This window comes from Amblyraja radiata, chromosome 32, assembly GCF_010909765.2.
Source record: "Amblyraja radiata isolate CabotCenter1 chromosome 32, sAmbRad1.1.pri, whole genome shotgun sequence".
Classification (NCBI taxonomy): Eukaryota; Metazoa; Chordata; class Chondrichthyes; order Rajiformes; family Rajidae; genus Amblyraja; species Amblyraja radiata.
Genome location: NC_045987.1, coordinates 25,846,907 through 25,873,078, shown reverse-complemented (window position 1 = coordinate 25,873,078; position 26,172 = coordinate 25,846,907). Strand labels below are relative to the sequence as shown.

General features: G+C 47.9%; 1 protein-coding gene across 3 annotated transcripts in view; it reads left to right on the top strand.

Moving 5' to 3' along the window:
- The window catches only part of LOC116990729 (carboxyl-terminal PDZ ligand of neuronal nitric oxide synthase protein-like), a 130,358-nt gene that overhangs the window by 98,699 nt on the left and 5,487 nt on the right, over window positions 1-26,172 (top strand). For all 3 annotated transcript variants that reach the window (XM_033048658.1, XM_033048657.1, XM_033048656.1), the window contains 3 exons: window positions 2,188-2,352; window positions 22,375-22,540; window positions 25,272-25,608. In XM_033048658.1, the coding sequence (XP_032904549.1) occupies window positions 2,188-2,352; window positions 22,375-22,540; window positions 25,272-25,608 (668 nt within the window). The remainder of the gene's footprint in view (window positions 1-2,187; window positions 2,353-22,374; window positions 22,541-25,271; window positions 25,609-26,172) is intronic.

Genomic DNA, 26,172 nt, shown 5'->3' with positions numbered 1-26,172 from the left:
GACCCAGTCAGATGGGCACAGGGATGAGCCAAGTGTGAGGGGTGATTGTGTCGGTACCCTAGGGGACAAGTACCATATGGTACCAACAAGTTGGGCCGAAGGGCCTGTTTCTGTGCTGTATGATTCTATGACCTTGCGGTTTGGTCTGAATGTAGAGATGGCATTGGAGCTGTGCTGAGCCATGTAATGGGTGCATAGAGAGTGGGGCAGTGGTTCAGGCGCTTGGTGATGTGTACTTGACGTGACCATGATAGTGAGAGGGGGAGAGGGTGAATAGCTGGGCGGGTGGACGGACATTCAATCAGCATTGTAGCTGGTGTGGCAGTTGGGCAAGGAGCAGGGCAGGCTGTGTTATCACACACTCATTACCGAGCGATTAGCTTGCTGTGTCCTGTCTTCAGTCGATACTGGCTGAGCCATTTGTTATTGTAATGGTTTCCCTGACAGTTAGTTGGAGCATTAATAGTCCAGCAGATTTGCAGCGGGAATTAGTGGGCACTTTTCCGATCCCAGTTCACAGGGTTATCGGTGCATCACTGTGACAGTGTTCTGTGCAAATGTCCGCCTGCCAGCACTGCACCCTAAACTACCCCCACACCCCTACAAATGTCTGCATGCCAGAACTGCACCCTAAACTACCCCCCCCCCCCCCCACCCCACCCCCCACAAATGCATATGTGCAGTGAATTTATTTTTGAATATATTATACTTGCGGGCACCGCCATGTTTTGGCGCCATTGGTCCAAAGTCCAATCAGCCTGTGAGCTCGATGTACTGGAGCAGTTCCCGCAAACCGACGTCCCTCCCCTCCCCTCTTCTCCACCCTCCTCCCCTCTCCTCTCCTCTCCTCCCCACTCCTCGCCCAGCCATCGTTTTTTTTTTAAACCAAAAATTATTTATTGGTGGCGCAGTGGTAGAGTTGCTGCCTTACAGCGCCAGAGACCCGGGTTCAATCCTGACTACGGGTTCTGTCTGTACGGAGTTTGTACGTTCTCCCCGTGACCGCGTGGGTTTCTCCGAGATCTTCATTTTCCTCCCACACCCCAAAGACGTACAGATTTGTAGGTTAATTGGCTTGGTGTGATTGTAAATTGTCCCTGGTGTACGTAGGATAGTGTTAGTGTGCGGGGATCGCTGGTCGGCGCAGACTCGGTGCCGAAAGGCATGTTTCCATGCTGTATCTCTAAACTAAACTAAACTAAATTTCAAGTAACTATATCACGATCCTTGTTAAGGGTACATCTTTCTGTCCCGGGGGCGCCTCCTGCATCCGACCTTGAAGGCACTGGAGACATTACCCCGGTTCACCTTCCTACCGGCCCTTGCCCCTCACGTCCGACTTCTCCAGCTCCCAGTTACCCCGTCTGCCGAGCCTTTGGGCTTGTTCTCGGTCCTGCCGACTGTGCGCCGCCGACTAGTGTAGCTGGGACATGTTGGCCGGTGTGGGTGAGTTGGGCCGAAGGGCCCGTTTGCCGCACTCTCCTTTGACCGGCTGAGTTTCTCCAGCACTTTGTGTTCTTTGCTCAAGATTCCAGCATCTGCGGTTCCTTGTGGCTCCATTCCTGATTTGTTCTTTAAAAAGGACACAAAGTGCTGGAGTAACTCAGCGGGTCAGGTAGCGTCTCTGGAGAGCGTGGATAAGTGATGTTTTGGGTCGGGATCCTGCTTGAGTCTGGAGAAGTTCTCCAGAGATGCTGTCTGACCTGCTGAGTTGAGAAGGACGAAGGGGACCTCACTAAAACGTATTAAATACTGAAAGGCCTGGATAGAGTGGCTGTGGAGAGGATGTTTCCACTAGTGGGAGAGTCCAGGACCAGAGGCCATAGCCTCAGAATATCAGGACAAACCTTTAGACAAGATATGAGGAGGAAATTGTTTAGTCAGACGGTGGTGAATCTGTGGAATAATGGATATTTTTAAGGTGGAGATAGACGATTCTTGATTGGTACAGGTGTCAGGGGTTATGATGAGAAGGCAGGAAACTGGGGTTTGGAGGGAGAGATAGATCAGCCATGATTGAACTCGAGGGGCTGAATGGCTGAATTCTGATCCCATAACTTATGAAGTTATGAGTTACTCCAGTATTTTGTGTATATTTTGGTGGTGTATTGTTATGTGTACGTGTGTACGGTGAGATTACGGTCCTTGTGCTGGTGTTGTTGACGTTGTTGTCCTCTCCGTCTCCAGGACTCCAGGGACGGGACTCCGTTTGGGCCTTCGCCGCCGCCGTTGTCGCCCTCTGCTGGCAGCCCCTGCTCGTCGCTCACCCCGCTGGCCTCCCACCACCAGCTCCAGCTGCTCCAAGCCCAGCTCTGCCAGCAGCAGCAGCAGACACAGGTCGTCATGGCGCAGGTAGGCCCTTCGCCCTCGTGTAGTTTAGATGCGAGATACAGCGTGGAAACAGGCCCTTCGGCCCACCAAGTCCATGCAACCAGCAATCCCCATACATTAGTTCCATCCAGCGATCACCCATACGCTGGTACCCATTCAACCATTGATCTGGCTGGAACGGCAGCAGTAATTTTGCTGCCTCACAGTGCCAGAGACCCGGGTTCGATCCTGACTACGGGTGCTGTCTGTACAGAGTTTGCACTTTCTCCCCGTGACCAGCGTGGGTTTTCTCCGGTTTCCTCCCACATTCCAAAGACGTACAGGGTTTTAGGTTAATTGGCTTCTGTACTATTTGTAAATTGTCCCTCGAGAGTAGGATAGTGTTAGCGTACAGGGTGTCACTAGTCAGAGCGGACTCGATGGACCGAATGGCCTGTTTCCACGCAGTTTCTCTAAAACTAAATCTGAAAACAAAAACTAGTTCTATCCTACACACTAGGGCTAATTCACAAGCCAAATAAACAACAAGCCTGTGTGTCTTTGGAGTCTGGGAGGAAACCGGAGCACCCGGAGAAAACCCACGTGGTCACAGAGAGAATGTGCAAACTCTACATTGACAGCACCTGTAGTCAGGATTGATCCCGGGTCTCTGGTGCTGTGAGGCAGCAGCTCTACCACTGCACCACCAGGCCACCAAGGCCTTGTGCCTGCCTTTGCCCAGGGCTGAATGCCAATCCCTTATAGGGGCTAGCAGCCCTCCTACTGAAACCATTTGTTTGTTGATTGGAAATGCAGTTAGCTTACACTCTGCATGAACATGCCGATACATCTCTCATGCCCTTGGCCTGATCCCGTAAAGACATAAGAATGATCCTAAAATGAGAGAGTTACACAAAAAAATGGGAAGAGTCTTGGCCTGTGGGCAAGGCCCCATTCCTAGCCCTGAGAGTAGGGAAGCATCCCACAAGTGATCACTGAGCAAGATTCATATTGTCTTTGTTGGTAGAATTTGAGTACGGTGAATTATGAGAGGTTTACAAAAGCATTGTGTGTTGGGCAAACCATACAAAGCACTTTAGCTATTAGTTATGGGCGGCATGGTGGCGCAGCGGTAGAGTTGCTGCTTAAGGGCCTGTCCCACTTAGGTGACTCTTTAGGCGACTGCCAGGGACTAGTTGTAATGGAATTCACCTACAACAACCTACAACAGCCTACGACAGCAAAAATTGTCGCCACTGTCGCCGAAAATGTTCAACATGTTGAATATTTTGCAGCAGTCGCCTGCAGTCACCCAAAAAATCACTCAAGCGGGACAGGCCCAGGGACCCGGGTTCCATCCTGACTGGAGGTGCTGTTGGTGTGGAGTTTGCACGTTCTCCCTGGGAGCGAGTGGGTTTTCTCCGGGTGCTCCGGTTTCCTCCCACACTCCAAAGACTTACAGGTTTATAGGCTAATTGGCTTGGTATCAATGTAAATTGTCCCTACTGTGTAGGATAGTGCCTGTGTATGGGATGATCGCTGGTCGGCGCGGACTCAGTGGGCCAAAGGGCCTGTTTCCATGTTGTATCTCTAAACTAAAACAACTAAACTATACAACTGTAGTCTGAATAATAATTTAGGTTTAGGTATATTATCGTCACGTGTAGCAATGTACAGTGAAATGCTTTGTTTTGCATGTTATCCAAACAGATCAGATAATACTATACATAAATACAATCAAGTACAATAGGTGGAGCAAAGGGGAAGATACAGAGTGCAGAATATAGTTCTCAGCATTATAGCGCACCAGTTCCAGAGACATAGTCCAATGGGGTAGAGGTGAATCGGACAGTACTCTGGCTTATGGAAGGACCGTTCAGAAGGGTGATAACAGAGGGGAAGAAGCTGTTCCTGAGTCTGGTGGTACGCACTTCCAAGCTTCTGTACACTTCTGCCAAACAGAAGCAGGAAGAAGAAGGAATGAGCGTGGTGGGACAAGTTTTTGATTGTGTTGGCTGCTTTTCTGAGGCAGAGCGAAGTGTAGATGGAGTCAATGGTGGGGAGTGTGGTCTGTGTGACGGACTGGGCTACATCCACAACTCTGCAATTTCTTGCCGTCTTAGGCAGAGCTGTTTCCAAACCAAGCTGTGATGCAGCCTGACAGTGTGCCTTCTCTGGTGCATCTGTAGAGGCTTGTAAGAGTTACTGGAGACTGGCTGACTTGCCTCAGTCTCCTGAGGAAGCAGAGGTGTTGGTGTCTTCTTGGCTGTTGCTTCAATGTTGCTTGACTGTTGGTCCTTAGCGCAGAAACCCCAGCATGAAATGCGACCTGCTCCTGGCCTCTCTGCTTCTTAGTTTAGGTTTAGTTTAGTTCAGAGATACAGCACGGAAACAGGCCCTTCGGCCCACTGAGTCTGCACTGACCAGCGATCCCTGCACTCAGCTCTATCCTACACACTAGGGCCCATTTACAATGTTTACCCAATTACAGAAGCCTATTAACCTATAAACCTGTACGCCTTTGGAGTGTGGGAGAAAAATGAAGATCTCGGAGCAAACACACGCGGTCACGGGGAGAACGTTCAAACTCTGTACAGGCAGCACCCGTAGTCAGGATCGAACCTGGGTCTCCGGCGCTGTAAGGCAGCAACTCTACCACTGCGCCACCGTGCCGCCCTCTTGGTCTGAGATCTGGCCTACGATTAAACTGTGAGGCGCAGACGAAGGCTGTGGTTTTGCACAGTTGCATCACAGTGTTGTCATGTTGCGTGTTCCTTAACTGCTGTCGAGGAGCAACTGGACTTTCCCCCTGGGTACGATACCATACGATGCGATAGAAATTGATCTGCCAACAATCATAAAAACACAACATACATGAAACATGAAATTAAAGTGACGAGTGGAATGGATTGGGGATGTGCAAAGATTGGGGGGGGGGGGGGGATTCAGTCACAGTCTACCCCATGACAGGAGGGGGAGGAGTTGTACAGTTTAATAGCCACAGGGAAGAAGGATCTCCTGTGGCATTCTGTGCTGCATCTTGGTGGAACCAGTCTGGTGCTGAATGTGCTCCTCAGGTTGACCAGTGTGTCATGGAGGGGGTGAGCTGTATTGTCCAGGATGCTCCACAGTTTGCTCTTCGGGACATTGTGCGAACGAATGTTGTTAGTACTAAAGCTGACAATGCTGTGTGCTGCTGGATAATAAGAGGAATAAATCAATATGCATCTTGTTTGTGGCGCTGTGCTTTTCAACCAGTGCTGATTCAGGATAAGCTGCTGCCCTGGTCCTGCCTCTAGGGGCAATTTAGAAGCCAATTAACCTACAAACCCGCACGTCTTTGGAATGTGGGAGGAAACTGGAGCACCCGGAGAAAACACACGCAGGTCATGGGGAGAACGTACAAGACAGCACCCATAGTCAGGATCGAGCCCGGGTCTGTGGCGCTGTTTGGCAGTAGCTCTACCGCTGTGCCACCTTGTTCTTGTATGGCAGCTGTTATAAATGTGTAGTTAGACTCGACCCGAAACGTCACCTATTCCTTCTCTCCATAGATGCTGCCTCACCCGCTGAGTTTCTCCAGCATTTTTGTCTACCTTTGATTTTTCCAGCATCTGCAGTTCCTTCTTAAACAGTTCGTTTAGTTTAGTCAGTGAACGCTTTGTTGCGCTTTGTTGCGTGATAACCAGTCAGCAGAAAGACAATACATGATTACAGTCTGTTGTGTTTAAGAAGGAACTGCAGATGCTGGAAAATCGAAGGTACACAAAAAAGCTGGAGAAACTCAGCGGGTGCAGCAGCATCTATGGAGCGAAGGAAATAGGCAACGTTTCGGGCCGAAACCCTTCTTCAGACATTATTACAGTCGATCCATTTGCAGTATAGATACATAAGGGAATAATGTTTAGTGCAAAGTAAAGCCAGCAAAGTTCGATCAAGAATAGTCCGAGGGTCACCAAAGAGGTAGATAGTAGTTCAGCGCTGCTCTCTGGTTGTGGTAGGATGATTCAGTTGCCTGATAACAGCTGGGAAGATACTGTCCCTGAATCTGGAGGTTTCCACACTTCTATACCTTTTGCCTGATGGAGGGGAGAAGAGGGAGTGTCCTGTGTGCCACTCGTCCTTGATTATGCTGCTGGCCTTGCTGAGGCAGAGTGAGGTATAAATGGAATCAATAGAAGGGAGGTTGCTTTGTGTGATGGTCTGGGCTGCATCCACAATTCACTGCAATATCTTGCGGTCTTGGATGGAGCTGTTCCCAAACCAAGCTGTGATGCATCCCAATAAAATGCTTTGCCTGGTGCATCCGCAGAGGCTGGTGAGAGTTGTAGGGGGCATGCCGAACTTCCTTAGCCTGTGTGGCGTTGGTGTGTTTCTGGGCCTCCTGACCTAGGCTTCGCTCCTGCTACCAGTCTCTGCCACCTCTCACACTCTGGGGAAAGCACACTAACTCCAAAGTCAAGCAAGAGAGACTTGTCTACTTTTACCTCAACCCACGCGGCTAACCGGAGAATCCGGAGGCAGTTACCTGATGGCAGAGCTGCCCAAAGTGTCACCTACAGACCAGAGCCTCAAAATAAAAGGACGAACCTTCAGAAAGGAGATGAGGAGGAATTTCTTTAGTCAAAGGGTGGTGAATCCGTGACAATCATTGCCACAGACGGCTCTGGAGGCCAAATCAATGGACATTTTTAAGGCAGAGATTGACAGATTCTTAATTAGGAAGGGTATCAGGAGTTACGGGGAGAAGGCAGGAGAATGGGGTTGAGAGGGAGAGATAGATCAGCCATGATTGAATGATGGAGTAGACTTGGTGTCTGTCTTGTCGCCTCTTGTGCTTCTTGTGCGTGGTGACGGACAGATTGGTGGAAACAGGGCCGCGACGTGAACGCTCTTTCCCCCTCATGAACCCACCTCTTTGAGTACGTCAGTGATCGAGAATTCCATTCTCACCGCTTTCTAGAGAAAGAAATTGCATCTGCATTTCGGATAGAATTGGGTCGTGAACATCCTATATTTATGGTCCCTAGTTTTGACCTTTACAGTGGAAATATTTTTGTCAAACCCTTTCATCAGTTTAGGTTGCTCAGTAACTTCCAATTTCTTGACAAGAATAGCTCCAGCCAGATCCTCTGTTCCAGATTGTTATTATCACAATTATTTTACCAACCCTATAAATCTTTTTTACACTGTTGGAATTGGCTGTGTTATCTTTATTTTAGTTTAGATTAAAAATACAGCGCAGAAACAGGCGACCAGCGATCCCCGCACACTAACACTATCCCACACACACTAGGGAGAACTTACACTTATACCAATGCCAATTAACCTACAAACCTGTACGTCTTTGGAGCGTGAGAGGAAACCGGAGAAAGCCCACGCAGTCACAGGGAGAAGGTACAAACTCCGTACGGACAGCACCCGTAGTCAGGATTGAACCCGAGTCTCTGGCGCGTTAAGGCAGCAACTCTACCGCTGCGCCACCGTGCCGGCCATCTTTGAGGAAAAGAGGAAGGTGAACTTTTCTCCAGTGTGGTTTAGCCAAGGTTAGAGACACATGCAATATGACTTTGCTGATTCTGAATTCTATTCCTGTACAAATAAATGGCAGCGATCAGCTTGACTAGCTGTACCTCTGTTAATCTGCCTCATCACATTTAGTAACTCATGTACCTGCACCCCAGGACCTCTCTGTTCCTCTACACCAATTTAGGCCTGTCATCACAGCAGCACATCGGCATTAATTCAACGTTTACAGTCCCTGTTCTGCAGGTTTATTGATCTTTTTCAGCCCTGCCTCAGATTTATTACGGCTCGCACCAGTGTGATTGTATCTCCGAGTTTCCAAATAGGGTTTTCAGTTCTCAGGCCCTGGTCATTTGTGTTCCTCGTTAATACCAATTGACCGCGCTGATGGAACAAGGACAGGGGAGGGTTGTGGGGGAGGGGGGGTGGAGGGGGGAAGAGAAACACGAGGAACTGCAGATGCTGGAACCTTGAGTAAAACACAAAGTTCTGGAGTAACCCAGTAGGTCATGAAACAAATGTGGAGGATTGTTGACGTTTTGGGTTGGGACCTTCCTTCAGATGGTTTGCTTGACAATGCTTCTTCATTAGACATTGCAAAGCATGTTGTGGTCTTGTCTTGGTTAAACTAACGATCTGACAGCCATGGCCAAGGTAGTGTGTTGGAGTAAAACAGGAAGAAGGGTCTGAAGAAGGGTCCCGACATGAAACGTCACCCATTCCTTCTGTTCTCCAGAGATGCCGCCTGTCCCGCTGAGTTACTCTGGAATTTTGTGTCTATCTTCGGTGTAAACCAGCAGCTGCAGTTCCTTCCTAAACAGGGAGAGTGCTGAGTTGAGACCACGTTTGCATTTGAAAGCCACTAGACTGTGTAGGAGTAAACTGAATAGACAATAGACAATAGGTGCAGGAGTAGGCCATTCGGCCCTTCGAGCCAGCACCGTCATTCAATGTGATCATGGCTGATCATCCCCAATCAGTACCCCGTTCCTGCCTTCTCCCCATATCCCCTGACTCCGCTATTTTTAAGAGCCCTATCTAGCTCTCTCTTGAAAGCATCCAAAGAACCTGCCTCCACCGCCCTCTGAGGCAGAGAATTCCACAGAATGGGTGGCACGGTGGCGCAGTCAGTAAGCCGCCGCCTCACAGCGCCAGAGACCAGGGTTCAATCCTGACCTCGGGTGCTGTCTGTGTGGAGTTTGCACGTTCTCCCTGTGACCGCGTGGGTTTCCTACGGGTGCTCCGGTTTCCTCCCACATCCCAAAGACGTGCGAATATGTAGGTTAAATGGCCCTCTGTAAATTGCCCCTAGTGCGTAAGGAGTGGATGAGAAAGTGGGATAACATAGAACTAGTGTGAATGGGTGATCGATGGTCAAAATGGAGACGGGTGGGCTGAAGGGCCTGTTTCCATGCTATACTTTTTTTTTTAAATCCATATCCATCTTGGATATATTCAGAAGATAGACTCAGCAGGTCAGGCAGTTCCCAATTGGAAAGCTCATATTCGCCTTATATAAACTTGGTAGAGCATTGGGTGCTTTGTCTGACAGATGCAGTCTGAATATTGCAGAAGTATTCAGATTTGAGATGCAAGGAATGCTTTTGTTCATCCTAGTTCATTGAAGTATACATGCAGGACAGCAAATCTGTGCTTTCTAATGGACTGTAATATGGGTTGGATGGGATACAAGGAGGATGCGGATGAAAGGGACATTGCTTCTGATGCAGTTGACCCCGGCAGAGTGTGAACTCTGATAGCCTGCTCTTAAACACAGTCCTGACTCTGAGCATTACGTGCTGACTAATTCTTACCACATTCCAATGGGGTGCTGCAATGGGACTTGGCATTAATGGAGGCAATTGCCTGCTAACAGAAAGCTTGCAGCAGAGCAGAGAATTAGACACCAGAAGTAATGCTTATTGGTAGGACATTGTTTCAAAGCCCTGCGTCCATTTGACCTCATCCCATGCCAATGCAAGCACTCTAGTGATGCAGAAGATATACACAAAATGCTGGAGTAACTCAGCGGGACAGGCAGCATCTCTGGAGAGAAGGAATGGGTGACGTTTCAGGTCAGGACCCTCCTTCAGACTGATTGTAGCAGGGGACAGAAACCTAAAAGAGAGGTGGGGGCAGGACAAAGCCAGGCAAGTGATAGGGGGAAGGTACACAAAATTGCTGGGGAAACTCAGCAGGTGCAGCAGCATCTATGGAGCGAAGGAAATAGGCGACGTTTCGGGCCGAAACCCTTCTTCAGACTGATGGGGGTGGGGGGGGGGGAAGAAGAAGGAAAAGGGGGAGGAGGAGGAGGAGCCGAGGGCGGGCGGATGGGAGGGTGGGAAGGAGACAGCTGAGGGTTAAGGAAGGAGAGAGACAGGCAAGGGCTAGCAAAAATTCGGAGAATTCAATGTAATGCCATAGGGACGCCAAGGTCCCCAGACGGAATATGAGGTGCTGTTCCTCCAGATTTCCGCTGTTGCTCAATTTGGCAATGGGAGGAGACCCAGGACAGAGAGGTCGGATTGGGAATGGGAGGGGGAGTTGAAGTGCTGAGCCACCGGGAGTTCAGGTAGGTTATTGCGGACTGAGCGGAGGTGTTCGGCGAAACGATCGCCCAACCTACGCTTGGTCTCACCGATGTAAATCAGCTGACATCTAGAGCAGCGGATGCAGTAGATGAGGTTGGAGGAGATACAGGTGAACCTTTGTCGCACCTGGAACGACTGCTTGGGACGGAGGAGATACAGGTGAACCTTTGTCGCACCTGGAACGACTGCTTGGGACATACAGGTGTGCATATATGGGGGATACAGGTGAGGGGGAGTTTGATTATCAGATGGGTGGACAAAAGCCAGAGATAATAAGACAATACGTGTGAGATAAGGAGATAAGAATAGAAGATGCACTAGTTACAAGGCCAGAGGGAGGAAGGGAATGGGAAGGAATGAGAATGAGAGAAATGGGCGCACATCAAGGTGTGGCACGGGGGAAGAAGGGGTTGAAAGGTGGGAAGATGTTGTAGATTAGTTACCTAAAATTGGAGAACTCAATGTTCACACTTTTGAGTTGTAAGCGGAATATGAGATGCTGTTCCTCCAGTTTGTCTGTGGCCTCACTCTGGCAATGGAGGAGGCCCAAGACAGAAAGGCCGGTGTGGGAATGGAAATCGGAGTTAAAGTGGTTTAGCAACCGGGGGATCCAGTCGGCCTTGGCGGACCGAGCGCAAGTGTTTGCTGAAATGCTCGCTGAGTCTAGTTTGGTCTCGCCAGGTTTATTGAGTCTGGCTACTACAGTTCACCCTTCTGTTATGCAACCATTTGAGATCTGGCTTTGGATTTAATGTGGAGAAAATGTAAAGAGGATCAATACTGGACCCAGACGCTATATTTCTGCAGGAGGTGCATTGGCACTGTAGGTCCACTGGGTGGAGCTGCAGGCTGATCCCGGCTGTATCCCGGTGGATATCCTCAGACTCTCAGAGTGTCAGATCCTGGATGAACTGCCAGGGATATCCATAACCATAGGGTTTGCCAACTGTCACGTATTAGCCGGGACATCCCGTATATTGGGGCTAAATTGGTTTGTCCCATACGGGACCGCCCTTGTCTCGTATTTGACTGCTACTACTCGGGTCGAGGGGACTGTCGGGTCAGAGCGCCGCGTCCGGCCCAACCTCACCTGTCCCAACATAGTGCAGCCCATGGAGTGCAGCAGCAGCAGCGTCTCGCCCGTGGCCCCGTCGGTCAGCAGCCCAGCCAGTTGTCCAACCTTCGGACCTTCGCTTACTGCCGACACCACCACCCCTCCTTCTCATGGCCGATCATCGGTTCATGAGTTGGATGGGGCGCCGGACTTTGCGCGCGACGTCCCACCCGGGCCAAAACTCCTCAGCTGACCCACCGGCTGGTCTTTGTGTGCTGTCCAGCACCCGGGCCAACTCATCATTCACCCAGCCACTGGCCGCCCGCGAGTCGGTCAACGCAATTGCCGTCGGGGAATTTGTCCCTTAGTTTGACCTTTTGTCACTTATTTGAGAGTGAGAAAGTTGGCAACCCTAGTGACCCACCTGGGGAACGGCACACAACTGTTGCTCCCTTCTGTCTGCTGCTCCCCCAATGAAATCAGCTGCACTTCAATAGTTATCTGTGAAAGTGAACAATATCATCATATCTAAATGATTTGACCATGTCCAGTGGCCCAGATGTACAGCTGAACACTGGTAATTTGCTGATCAGCTTCTGCTCATTTCTCAGTAACTCACTCACTTCCCCTTGACTGTGACTTCGACTGAGCTGTAGACATTCGACAATAATTTGCATTTATATAGTGCCTTCAGCAAAGTAAAATATCTTGGGCTGCTTTCATGAGAGCGTTATTAAACCTCATATAACACATATAATACTCTTCAATGCTCTGACTAATGAAGGCCAATGTGCCGAAAGTCTTCTTGACCACCTTATCGACCTGTGACCTGTGATGGATCGACTGGGCTTGTATTCACTGGAATTTAGAAGGATGAGAGGGAATCTTATAGAAACATATACAATTCTTGTTATACAATACAAGTCTGAAGAAGGGTTTCGGCCCGAAACTTTGCCTATTTCCTTCGCTCCATAGATGCTGCTGCACCCGCTGAGTTTCTCCAGCACTTTTGTCTACCTACAATTCTTAAGGGATTGGACAGGCTAGATGCAGGAAAAATGTTCCCAATGTTGAGGGAGTCCAGAACCAGGGGTCACACAGTTTAAGAATAAGGGGTTGACCATTTAGGACTGAGATGTGGAGGAAATTTTTCAGCCAGAGAGTTGTGAATCTGTGGAATTCTCTGCCACAGTGGAGGCCAATTCACTGGATGTTTTAAAGAGAGACTGAGATATAGCTCTTAGGGCTAACAGAATCAAGGGGTATGGGGGGAAAGCAGGAACAGGGTACTGATGTTGGATGATCAACCATGATCATATTGAATGCCCTACACCTGCACCTATTTTCTGTTTCTACATGACGCCTCTTGCAGGGAACTATGTACCTGCACTTCTAGATCCCTCTGCTCTACAACACTCCCCAGGGCCCTATCATTCATTGTGAAGGATGAGGATATCTTATAGAAACATATAAAATGTCCTGGTTTGAGTTCCCAAAATGCAACATCTCACACTTCTCTGTATTAAATTCCATCAACCATTTCCATCAACCATTCCTCAGCCCACCTGGCCAACCGATCAAGATCCTGCTGCAATCTTTCACAACCATCTTCGCTATCTACAATTCCACCCACTTAAGTGTGATCTGTCAAGCCTCGTATGTTCTTATCCAAAATATTGATATAGATGACAAACAGTAATGGGCCCAGTACCGAACCTTGAGGCACACCACCTTCAGTGTGAAAAGCAGCCTTCCACCATCACCCTCTGCTTCCTTTCATGAAGCCAATTTTCCATTCAGTCAGCTATCTCTCCTTGGATCCCATGGGATCCAACCTTCCAGAGCAGCCTACCACATGGAACCTTGTCAAATATCTTATTGAAATCAATGTGTACGTCTACAGCTCTGCCCTCATCAATCACATTGGTCACATTTTTGAGGGTGGTGAATCTGTGGAATTCTTTGCCACAGAAGGCTGTGGAGGCCAAGTCAATGGATATTTTTAAAGAGGGTATGGTCAGATTCTTAATTTGTGTGGGTGTCAAGGGTGAGAATGCGAGTTAGATCAGTCATGGTTAAAAGGCGGAGTAGACTTTATGGGCCGAATGGCCTATTCCTGCTCCTATCACTTACGAACCTAACTGTTATATTCCGGACGGCAGAATGAAGAACAACTTACACGCAGGTTGCTTGGATCACGAGAGAGAGATTTATTACTCAGCATTCCCTGCTTATATTGAACACCAACTCATTAACATACACATGAATATGTATGAATACATTACACTGCTCTCCTTTTTTTAAGTATTAAATCTAAGTACTCAGTTACAATTTTGTTGTTGTGATACTTGATTCAAACCAGTATTTGTGAAATTTTAAATGATAAACAAAATATATTTATTTTACATATCTACATATTTTCGTTTTACTTGTGCAGTGAGTTATTTGACTTACAAACCTAACCTGACTACAGGTTTACGGATCCTGCCTGATCGTCTAACAGGTGTAACGGTTTAGGTGTTGACTCAACTTAAGCTTGTTTGGCTCTGTTTTAGTACCCTGACTTTGACGAGAGGAATCTGTTTCTTTGTCTGTACTAACCGAACTCTGTGCTTCAATCACAGTGGTCTCTTCCAACTCATTTTCAGATAAAAACTCAGGGATTAGGACTCCATGCTCAGTTTTTGGCTGGAATCATTTGATCAGCATGAACACTTTTAATCCTATCTCCAACTTCAACTAAGTATCTTTTTGTTCCACACACTTCCACTATTTTCCCAACATCCCATTTGTCTCGACTGGACTTATTGGGAGGACTGAGAACACGAACCTGCTCATCTTGCTTGAAGTACCTTTCCTTTTTGTGGGAGTCAAAATGGCGTTTTTGACAACTGTTTTTGCTCAACTCTCAAGGCCAAATTGGGTTGAACTAGACTTAGGCGTATTCTTAGCCTTCCCTTCATCAACAGTTCTGCAGGTAACCTGTTGTTGTGTGTTGTGTGGTTCTGTACTTCAGCAAGAAACTAGCCAAACGATGTTTCATGCTGAGCTTTGAACTATCCTGCAAAACCTGTTTCTTTAGAGCATCTTTGACAACTCTAACAGACCTTTCCGCCGCCCCGTTGGAGGCTGGATGGTATGGGGGAACAAGTGTGTGTTTTACACCATTCCGCTGCATGAACTCTTTGAACCATTCTGAACGAAACTGAGGCCCGTTATCAGAAACAAGTTCTTCCGGTAAACCATGCCATGCAAAAATGGATCTCAACTCATCTATGGTACACTCAGTAGTAGTGCTTGACCCCATATGCTTAACCTCAATCCATTTGGAATGACTATCTACTAGTACCAGAAAGTGATCATCACCCTTTTCACAAAAATCTACATGAACTCTCTGAAAAGGTCTACTTGGCCATGACCAGGGTTGCAGTGCAGTGTTAGCTGTGAGGAGGATGCTAGGAGACTGCAAGGTGACTTGGATAGGCTGGGTGAGTGGGCAAATGTTTGGCAGATGCAGTATAATGTGGATAAATGTGAGGTTCTCCATTTTGGTGGCAAAAACAGGAAAGCAGACTATTATCTAAATGGTGGCCGACTAGGAAAAGGGGAGATGCAGCGAGACCTGGGTGTCATGGTACACCAGTCATTGAAAGTGGGCATGCAGGTGCAGCAGGCAGTGAAGAAAGCGAATGGTATGTTAGCTTTCATAGCAAAAGGATTTGAGTATAGGAGCAGGGAGGTTCTACTGCAGTTGTACAGGGTCTTGGTGAGACCACACCTGGAGTATTGCGTACAGTTTTGGTCTCCAAATCTGAGGAAGGACATTATTGCCATAGAGGGAGTGCAGAGAAGGTTCACCAGACTGATTCCTGGGATGTCAGGACTGTCTTATGAAGAAAGACTGGATAGACTTGGTTTATACTCTCTAGAATTAGGAGATTGAGAGGGGATCTTATAGAAACTTACAAAATTCTTAAGGGGTTGGACAGGCTAGATGCAGGAAGATTGCTCCCGATGTTGGGGAAGTCCAGGACAAGGGGTCACAGCTTAAGGATAAGGGGGAAATCCTTTAAAACCGAGATGAGAAGAACTTTTTTCACACAGAGAGTGGTGAATCTCTGGAACTCCCTGCCACAGAGGGTAGTCGAGGCCAGTTCATTGGCTATATTTAAGAGGGAGTTAGATGTGGCCCTTGTGGCTAAGGGGATCAGAGGGTATGGAGAGAAGGCAGGTACGGGATACTGAGTTGGATGATCAGCCATGATCATATTGAATGGCGGTGCAGGCTCGAAGGGCCGAATGGCCTACTCCTGCACCTAATTTCTATGTTTCTATGTTTCTATGTTTTGGTGGTTTACTCTGGCAATTTTGCCAGACGCTACATTTGCTCACCAGTGACTCGATGTCACTGTCAATACCAGGCCAATACACAAAACTTCTGGCAATTGACTTCATGTTTACTATGTCAGGATGTTCGGCATGAAGTTCATTCATAATTTTGTTTCTCAAAGACTCTGGAACAAGCACTCTGTAACCCCACTTAATGCACCCCTGCTCACATGATAATTCATGGCGTTGATTATGGAAATGCATCAGCTCTGAGTTCAGAACTGAGTTCAATCCACTATCAATTTCAGTCCAACCGTTCAATGTCTGTTCATAGACCCACTTCAGCACATTTGTTGCAGTCACTGGAAAGTCTTCATCTACACCAGTTAGATTGAGTTCTCACTTCCCACGTCAGAGTTCCTATGGGGCAACCGGGACAACGCATCTGCAACTGCGTTGCACTTGGAGCTTCTGTACTCTACCTTGTAGTCATACTGGGACAGCAAAGTTGCCCAACGTTGCATCCTTGATGCTGCCATGGAAGGTATAGCTGACTTGGGACTAACTATCACTAGTAGTGGCTTGTGATCAGTCACTAGGGTGAATGGTCTGCCGAGAAGAAACTGATGGAATTTCTTGATTCCGAACACGATGCTGAGTGCTTCCTTTTCTATCTGTGCATAATTGCGTTCACTCGGTGATAGGGTGCGGGATGCAATAGCAATAGGCTTTTCCTGTCCGTCATTCATTACGTGGGAGATCACTGCACCTACACCATAACTTGAAGCATCACAAGCAAGTTTCATCTCACATATCGTAGTGAACAACAAGTTTGTCACTTTGTCAAGTTTTCCTTGCAGATGTCATATGCACATTGCTGTTCCTTTCCCCACGTTCATTTCTCATCTTTTTGTAGCAGATGATGTAGTGGCTTTAGCACAGTTGCTAAATCTGGAAGGAATCGTGCATAGAACTGCACCATCCCAAGGAATCTGGGATGCCCTGAAATGGGGGGACTATGTATAAACACAGCTGTAATTTCTACACGGTGAAACCAGAATGTATAAAAATGGCCTTTATTAAAATCTGACAATGTGCACTTTAACCACACGTGATTTTTTTCTATTACAAATCTCAAATTGTGGCGTACTGAGGCAAATAAATAAATGATGGGTCTTTGTCCCAAACATTATGGAGATCACTGTACAACATGGCTTCCTGACTCAGTTTACTGTTGTTCCTGAAGCCATCAATCATGTCAGCCTGGGAACGAGAGCTTGCAATATAACAACTGATGGTTCATTTGATGTTCCTCTGCTTGACACTCCTCTTTAATGCAAGTTAAGTCCAGTGGTTTACAGCGTTAAACAAGCGGAGTGCTGTGTGAATGCCTCAGGCACTTGTGTGCTAATTGTGACAGCAGTAATTAATAACCTATTGTAAGCTATCGATTTGTTATTGATGAATGCGTCGTTGACTCATGTTGAGTGGTGTTTGTAAGTTGATACTGGTCTAGTGTGGGTGCTGACCGAACGAACGTATCACTCAATACCATCATCAGGGAGCAGTCCACTCAATAAACCTGCAGAGATTACACCAGGTCGCATAGATAGCCTTACAATGACGCACTAAGTTTGGCCTCGGCAGGCTGAGATGGGGAATTCAATGCTGCAATATTGACCCTGCTTCGAATGACTTACACAACAGCAGGCTGGTTGAACTGGGAGGAAGCTGGATCATTGCGCACATTTACCTGGGTCGAACCAATTGTCCGAGTGATGGATTGGGTCTCAGAGTTTCTCACTAAAGGGGGGGGGGGGGGGGGGGATTAAGTTGAGACAAGGAATTTCAGATGCTGGAATCTTGAGCAGGAAACACAGAGTGTTGGAGTAACGTAGCGGGTCAGGCAGCATCTCTGGGGGACATGATTAACAGCAGTTTCGTTTAGAGACACAGCGTGGAAATAAGCCCTTCGGCCCACTGAGTCCATGCTGACCGACGATCACCCATACACTAGCTAATCCTACACACTAGGAGCAATTTACAGAAGCCAATTAACCTACAAACCTGAGGTACACAAAAATGCTGAAGAAACTCAGCAGGTGCAGCAGCATCTATGGAGCGAAGGAAATAGGCAACGTTTCGGCCCGAAACGTTGCCTATTTCCTTCGCTCCATAGATGCTGCTGCACCCGCTGAGTTTCTCCAGCATTTTTGTGTACCTTTGATTTTCCAGCATCTGCAGTTCTTTCTTAAACACTTAACCTACAAACCTGCATGCCTTTGGAATGTGGGAGGACACCGGAGCACCCGGAGAAAACTCATGTGGTCACAGGGAGACGTACATACTCCATACAGACAGCAGCACCCGTAATCAGGGTTGAATCTAGGTAGACACAAAATGCTGGAGTAACTCAGCGGGACAGGCAGCATATCTGGAGAGAAGGAATGCCTGACGTTTCGGGTCGAGACCCTTCTTCAGACAGAACCTCGTCTGAAACTTGAATCTCGGTCTCTGGCGCTGTAAGGCAGTAACTCGACCGCTGTTCCACCCCTTAGCAATTTGTAAATAAAACACCAATGGGCTATTATTTACAGAAAAGGTGGTGGTTCGGGTCGGGAGCCGTGTTCAGAGATGCCGCCTGACCCGCGGGGATTCCCCAGCACTTTGATATCAGGAGAAGGTGATGGGCTGACCTTGAATACCTGAGAGAGTGAATGTGGTTCGATGCCACTGTCCGATCTCACGAAGGGTGGATGGTCAACAGTATGCCGTGATGCTTGGAACACGCTGACCAACAATCACTGTGTGCTCTGGACTTCAGCCTGAGTGTGTCCAGATCACTGGGCCTAGTGGAGGAAAAAAGCCTGGATGGATTTAAGACAGAGTTAGATAGAGCTCTAGGGGCTAGTGGAATCAAGGGATATGGGGAGAATGCGGGCACGGGTTATTGATTGGGGACGATCAGCCATGATCACAATGAATGGTGGTGCTGGCTCGAAGGGCCAAACGGCCTCCTCCTGCACCTATTTTCTATGTTTCGATGTCTAAGTTTGAGGACCACCATCCACACAACAGTGGGCTTGTCATCTACTGAGGGCGGATACAAACACTGTCAGGGCAACACGGTGGCGCAGCGGTAGAGTTGCTGACGCACAGCGCCAGTGACCCGGGTTCGATCCTGACTACGGGAGCTGCCTGTACGGAGTTCATACGTTCTCCCCGTGTCCTGTGTGGGTTTTCTCTGGATGCTCTATTTTCTTCCAACACTCCAAAGACGTGCAGGTTTGTTGGTTTAATGGCTTCAATACAATTATAAATTGTCCCGAGTGTGTGTAGGATAGTGTTAGTGTGCAGCGATCGCTGGTCGGCACGGACTCTGTAGGTTGAAGGGCCTGTTTCCGCGCTGTATCTCTAACATCTAATGACGGGACTCACCAGATGGGGTCAGTACCTCCTTCCTGACCCTCAATGACTGTTCATTGTTCATTGACAACTCCATATATAAACAAATGATAAAGTCCCTCAAGTACAAAACTATCTAGCAGTAGATTATCAGTACATTTTCTTTCAGAATCATGTGACATTTTGGAACAGTAAAATTTTAAAGAACTTAGGTGAAACAGTGGCGGAGCGGGTAGAGCTGCCACCTCACAGCGCCTGAGATCCACGATCGATCCTGGCCTCGGGTGTTGTCTGTGTGGAGTTTGCACATTCTCTCTGTGACCGCGTGGGTTTCCTCCCAAATTCCTCCTGGTGTGTATGGAGTGGATGGGAAAGTGGGATAACATAGAACTAGTGTGTACGGGTGATCGATGATCATAGAGTCATACGGCGTGGAAACAGGCCCTTCGGCCCAACTTGCCCACACCGACCAACATGCCCCACCTGCCTGCATTTGGCTCATATCCCTCTAAACCTGTCCTATCCATGTACATGTCTAACTGTTTCAGCTCAGTTTAGTTTATTGTTACGTGTACCGAGGTACAGTGACAACCTTTTATTGCATGCTAACCAGTCAGCAGAAAGACAATACATGATTATATTCGAGCCATTTACAGTGGACAGATACATGATAAGGGAATAATGTTTAGTGCCAGGTAAAGCCAGTAAAATCCGATCAAAGATAGTCTGAGCGTCACCTTTGAGGTAGGTAGTAGTTCAGCACTGCTCTCTGGTTGTGATAGGATAGTTCAGTTGCCTGATAACATCTGGGAAGAAACTGTCCCTGAATCTGCAGGTTTTCACACTTCTGTACCTTTTGCCTGATGGGAGAGGGGAGAAGAGGGAGTGGCCAGGGTGCGACAGGTCATTGATTATGCTGCTGGCCTTGCTGAGGCAGCGTGAGGTGTAAATTGAGTCAACGGAAGGAAGGTTGGTTTGTGTGATGGTCTGAGCTGCGTCCACAATTGACTGCAATTTCTTGCGGTCTTGGATGGAGCTGTTCCCAAACCAAGCTGTGATGCATCACGATAAAATGCTTTCTAGATGCTGCATCAGTAGAAGTTGGTGAGAATTGTTGGGGACATGCCGAACGTCCGAAGCCTTCTAAGGAAGTGGAGGCGTTGGAGTGATTTCAGACACATTCACTTCCACTGTAATATGCATTGTGTAATTCCATTCTATTTTGTACTATCCATAGATCACGCTGTAATATTGAAGCATTGAAATCCTAAATAGGTGGTGCAGATCCATTAATCTCAGTGCTGAATCAATTCTTTGTACTACTGGACAGGTGTTCATCAGCCATTCAAATTGCTAATTCATTCCAATATGAGAGACGGCTGCAATGAGAAAGATGCACCATCTGTGGTTAACGGAGGGAAGTCAAGGAAAATATTAAATCAAAACCTAGGGCATGATAAGTACTGCAGCTAATTATGGAGCAGAAGAACTGGGAATTGTTCAGCGTCCAGCAGCAGATGACTATTAAGGAGAGGAAATTAGTTATGACTGAAAACTGGCAAGCTCAGCTCAGCTCAGTTCAGAGACACAGCATGGAAACAGGCCCTTCGGCCCACGGAGTCCATGCCGACTATCCATCACCCCATTCACACAGGTTCTGAAGAGGGGTCTCGGCCTGAAACGTCACCCATTCCTTCTCTCCAGAAATGCTGCCTGTCCTGCTGAGTTACTCCAGCATTTTGTTTCTTTCTTCGGTGTAAGTCAGCACCTGCAGTTCCTTCGTACACACAAGTTCCATGCTATCCCTCTTTCTCTGCTAAAAACACCAGGGACAATTTACAGAGGCCATTTCATCTACATCAGGATGTGGGAGGAAGCTAGAACACCCGGAGGAAACCCACCTGGTCACAGGGAGAACTTGCAAACACCACTCAGACAGCACGCGAGTTTGGGATCGAACCCGGGTCTCTGGCGCTGTGAGGCAGCAGCTCTGATCCACAGTGCCACCGTGCTGCCCGAAGTAATATCAAAACACACCGCAGGAGGTTTTATGGAGAGATTAAGCGGAAGATGTGGCTTAGGTGAATGTGAATCACTATCGGGTGAGACTTGGGAATTAGTAATGGGAACACGGAAAGGACTGATGATTTTGCATCAATTTTCATTCAGGAGACACTGTAAACACTCCAAAGAGAACAGATGGGTTGGTTTCAGATAGTGTGGAAGAACTTGGAATAATTCATGTCCCAGAGATGTGTTGGAAGGTGGATTTACTTTAGACTTTAGATATACAGTGTGGAAACAGGCCCTACGGCCCACAGAGTCCGCACCGACCAGTGATCCCCGCACACTAGCACTATCCCACACACCAGAGACAATTTACTGAAGCCAATTAGCCTACAAACCTGTACGTCTTTGGAGTGTGGGAAGAAATCAGAACCAGGGGCCACAGTTTAAGAATAAGGAGTAAGCCATTTAGAACGGAGACAAGGAAACACTTTTTCTCACAAAGAGTGGTGAGTCTGTGGAATTCTCTGCCTCAGACGGCGGTGGAGGCGGGTTCTCTGGATGCTTTCAAGAGAGAGCTAGATAGGGCTCTTAAAAATAGTGGAGTCAGGGGATATGGGGAGAAGGCAGGAACGGAGTACTGAATGGGGATGATCAGCAATGATCACATTGAATGGCGGTGCTGGTTCGAAGGGCCGAATGGCCTACTCCTGCAACTATTGTCTATTAACTGGTTAACTGGCCACTGAATAATGCCCAGCGATGAGTGGTAGAATCTTGGAGGGGGAGTAGTTTGGTTTAGTTAAGAGATACAGGGTGGAAACAGGCTCTTCGGCCCACCGAGTCCGCGCCGACCAGCGATCCCCGCACACTAACACTATCCTACACACAGGTAGAATCTTGGAGGGGGATGGGTGTCAGATAATTCAGAGATGTCACGGGTGTCAGGGTTATGGGGAGAAGGCAGGAGAATGGGGTTGAGAAGGAAAGATAGATCAGCCATGATTGAACGGTGGAGTAGACTTGCTGGGCCAAATGAACTTTTACGGGTGGGATTGACGTATATGAAAGGGGCTTGGGGTTGAGCAGGGAGAAGGGCCTGTGTGCGGGCGGTGCCTCTGGATGACCCTCTGCTCCCTTGTGTCTGGGCAGCTGCATCTGCTGAAGGACCAGCTGTCGGCCGAGACAGCGGCCAGAATGGAGTCCCAGGCCCGCATTCACCAGCTGATGCTGCAGAACCGGGACCTCCTGCAACACCTCTCCCTGCTGGTGCGGCACCTGAACGACCTGGAGAGCAGGCTGAGCTCCCAGCATGCGGGTAAGTAAGAAGTTCGTCACAGTCACCAGCTGCACCTCGTAACTTCATCGCCACAGGGACTTCAATTCTTCTTGGCTAAATGGGTAGTAGCACTCTCACTTTTAACATAGAAAAATAAGTGCAGGTCGGCCATTCGGCCCTTCGAGCCAGCACCGCCATTCAATATGATCATGGCTGATCATCTAAAATCAGTACCCCGTTCCTGCCGCCTCCCCATATCCCTTGCTTCCATTAGGCTGAAGAGCTAAATCTAACTCTCTCTTGAAAACATACAGTGAATTGGCCTCCACCGCCTTCTGTGGCAGAGAATTCCACAGCTTCACAACTCTCTGGGTGAAAAAGGTTTTCCTCATCTCAATCCTAAAGACCAACCCCTTATCCTTAAACTATGACCCCTGGTTCTGGACTTCCCCAACATCGGGAACATTTTTCCTGCATCTAGCCTGTCCAATCCCTTGAGAATTTTATATGTTTCTATAAGAAACCCTCTCATCCTTCTAAATTCCAGTAAATATAAGCCCAGCCGACCCATTCTTTCATCATATGTCAGTCCCGTCACCCCGGGAATTAACCTAGTGAACCTACGCTGCACTCCCTCAATAGCAAGAATATCCTTCCTCAAATTAGGAGACCAAAATTGCACACAATACTCCAGGTGTGGTCTCACTTGGGCCCTGTACAACTGCAGTAGGATCTCCTTGCTCCAATACTCAAATCCTCTCGCTATGAAGGCCAACATGCCATTTGATTTCTTCACTGCCTGTTGTACCTGCATGCTTACTTTCAGTGACTGATGTACAAGGACACCCAGATCTCGTTGCACCTCCCCTTTTCCTAATCTGACACCATTCAGATAATAATCTGCCTTTTTGTTCTTGCCACCAAAGTGAATAACGTCACATCCAAGTCACCTCATGGCATCCTCATCACAGCTCACACTGCCACCCAGCTTGGTGTCATTCGCAAACATGGAGATGTTACATTTAATTCCTTTGTCTAAATTGTTAATATATATTGTAAATAACTGGGGTCCCAACACCGAGCCTTGCGGCACCCCACTAGTCACTGCCTGCCATTCTGAAAAGACCCGTTAATTCCTACTCTTTGCTTCCTGTCTGCCAACCAGTTCTCTATCCATGTCATTACCCTACCCCCAATACCATGTGCTCTAATTTTGCACACTAGTGTCTAGTGTGGGACCTTGTCAAAGGCTTTTTGAAAGTCCAGATACACCACATCTACTGGCTCTCCATTATCCATTCTACTTGTTACATCCTCAAAAGGTTCCAGAAGATTAGTCAAGCATGATTTCCCCTTCATAAATCCATGCTGACTTTGGCCAATACTGTCACTGCTATCCAAGTGCACTGCTATAATATCTTTAACAATCGACTCAAGCATCTTCCCCACGACCGATGCAAGGCTAACTGATCTATAATCCCTGTTTTCTCTCTCCCTCATTCTTAAAAAGTGAAGTTGTATTAGCTACCCTCCAGTCCACAGGAACTGATCTAGAGTCTGTAGAACATTGGAAAATGATCACCAATGCATCCACAATTTATAGGGCCACCTCCTTGAGTACTCTGGGATGCAGACCATCAGGCCCTGGGGATTTATCTGCCTTCAGTCTCAACAGTTTACCTAACACCATTTTCTGACATGTGGATTCCACTCAGTTCCTCCCTCCCACTAGATCCTCGGTCCCCTAGTATTTCTGGGAGATTGTTTGTGTTTTCCTTAGTGAAGGCAGAACCAAAGTACTTTTTTAACTGTTCTGCCATTTCCTTGTTTCCCCATTATAACTTCACCTGTCTCTGATTGTAAGGGACCTACATTTGGCTTCACTAATCTTTTCCTCTTCACATATCTGGGTCTACATCACCCCCTCCACCTACATGCTGATTATAATTGCTGTGTTTGGGGATTATTTTAAATCTTGTTTTGAAGGGACTTCCCTTGATGTGCTTTGATGTTGAAAGCCCATCCAATGTATGCAAGTCCAGAAGTAGTTTAAATTATTTTACTGCAGACACAAGCAAGTGCAGATACTGGAACCGTGTGCAAAAAGCACAAAGTGCTGGAGTAACTCAGCGGGTCAGGCAGCATCTCTGGAGAACCTGGTGGCACAGGTGATGTTTTGGGCCAGGACCCTTCTCCACACTGCTGAAGAAGGGTCCCGACCCGAAACGTCACCCATCCTTTTTCTCCGGAGATGCTGCCTGGCCCACTGAGTTACTCCAGCACTTTAGGTCTAGTTCTAATATCTTTTAGATAGAAACAAAATGCTGGAGCAACTCAGCGGGAGAGGCAGCATCTCTGGATAGAAGGAACGGGTGACATTTCGGGTCGAGATCCTTCTTCAGACTGAGTGTCAGGAGAGAGTGTCAGGGGAGAGGTATGGAAGCGCAAGGTGTGACAACGAGAGATCAAAGGGTATGAAGATCAAGGAAAATGTAGAATAGATCATTGTTAGCCAACGAGGCATATAAAGAAAATCAGCCTGAAGAAGGTTCTCGACCCGAAACGTCACCCATTCTTTCTCACCAGAGAAACTGCCTGTCCAACTGAGTTACTCCAGCATTTTGTATCTATTAAAGATAATCCGGGTTGGGTCCAAACTGGGATGTAGTTAGAAGCCTTGAGGCAGAAGATGGAGGCGCAGGCAAACACTGTGTTGGTTTAAAGCCTTCAAGTCCGTGAGTTTTAATTGGTTTGTTTTCTGTCCCGCCAGCTGATCAAAGCATGAGCTCCATTTCAGAACAGATTTCGTTGTTGAACCTTCACCGCCACGACCTCATCACGAACGCCCCTCCCACCTCCACACCGGCAAATGTCCTGATGGGTTCTCCAGGGACCGGCCACTTGTGTCGCTATGGCAGCAGCCCGCCTCTGCGGAGAGCCACCGTCGACCTAACCCTGGACGTTAGTGACTTCCATACGGTGAACGGGAAGTGGGAGGCCAGCGGAGCGGTGGAAGGGTCGCTGGTGAATGGGGCGATCCACGGAAGGAGAGAGATGGTGGGCTCACTGACGTTCGATGACCTGAGTCTGGAACCAAAGGCTGAAAGGTATGGTGACGTGCCTCGATATCCAGCGGTAGATGTGCAAAGCTAGAAACTGCAGTTTAGTTTAGAGACACAGTGCGGAAACAGGCCCTTCGGCCCACCGAGTCCGTGCCAACCAGCAATCCCCGCGCATTAACACTACCCTACACAAACTAGGGACAATTTTACATTCATACCAAGCTATTTAACCTACAAACCTGTACGTCTTTGGAGTGTGGGAGGAAACTGAAGGTCTCAGGGAAAACCCATGCGGTCACGGGGAGAACGTACAAACTCTGTACAAACAGCACCCATAGTCAGGATCGAACCCCACCCTCTGGCTTTGTGAGGCAGCAACTCTACTGCTGCACCACCGTGCCACCTCAATATACAGGAAAAATAGAATTAAAACATAGAACGCTGGAAGCACTCACAGTGAATGGCAGGGCACTAGGAATGTTGTAGGACTGCAAGTGCTGGTTTAAACCAAAGGTAGACACAAAGTGCTGGAGTAACTCAGCGGGACAGGCAGCATCTCTGGAGAGAAGGAATGGGTGACGTTTCGGGTCGAGACCCTGAAGGATTGGC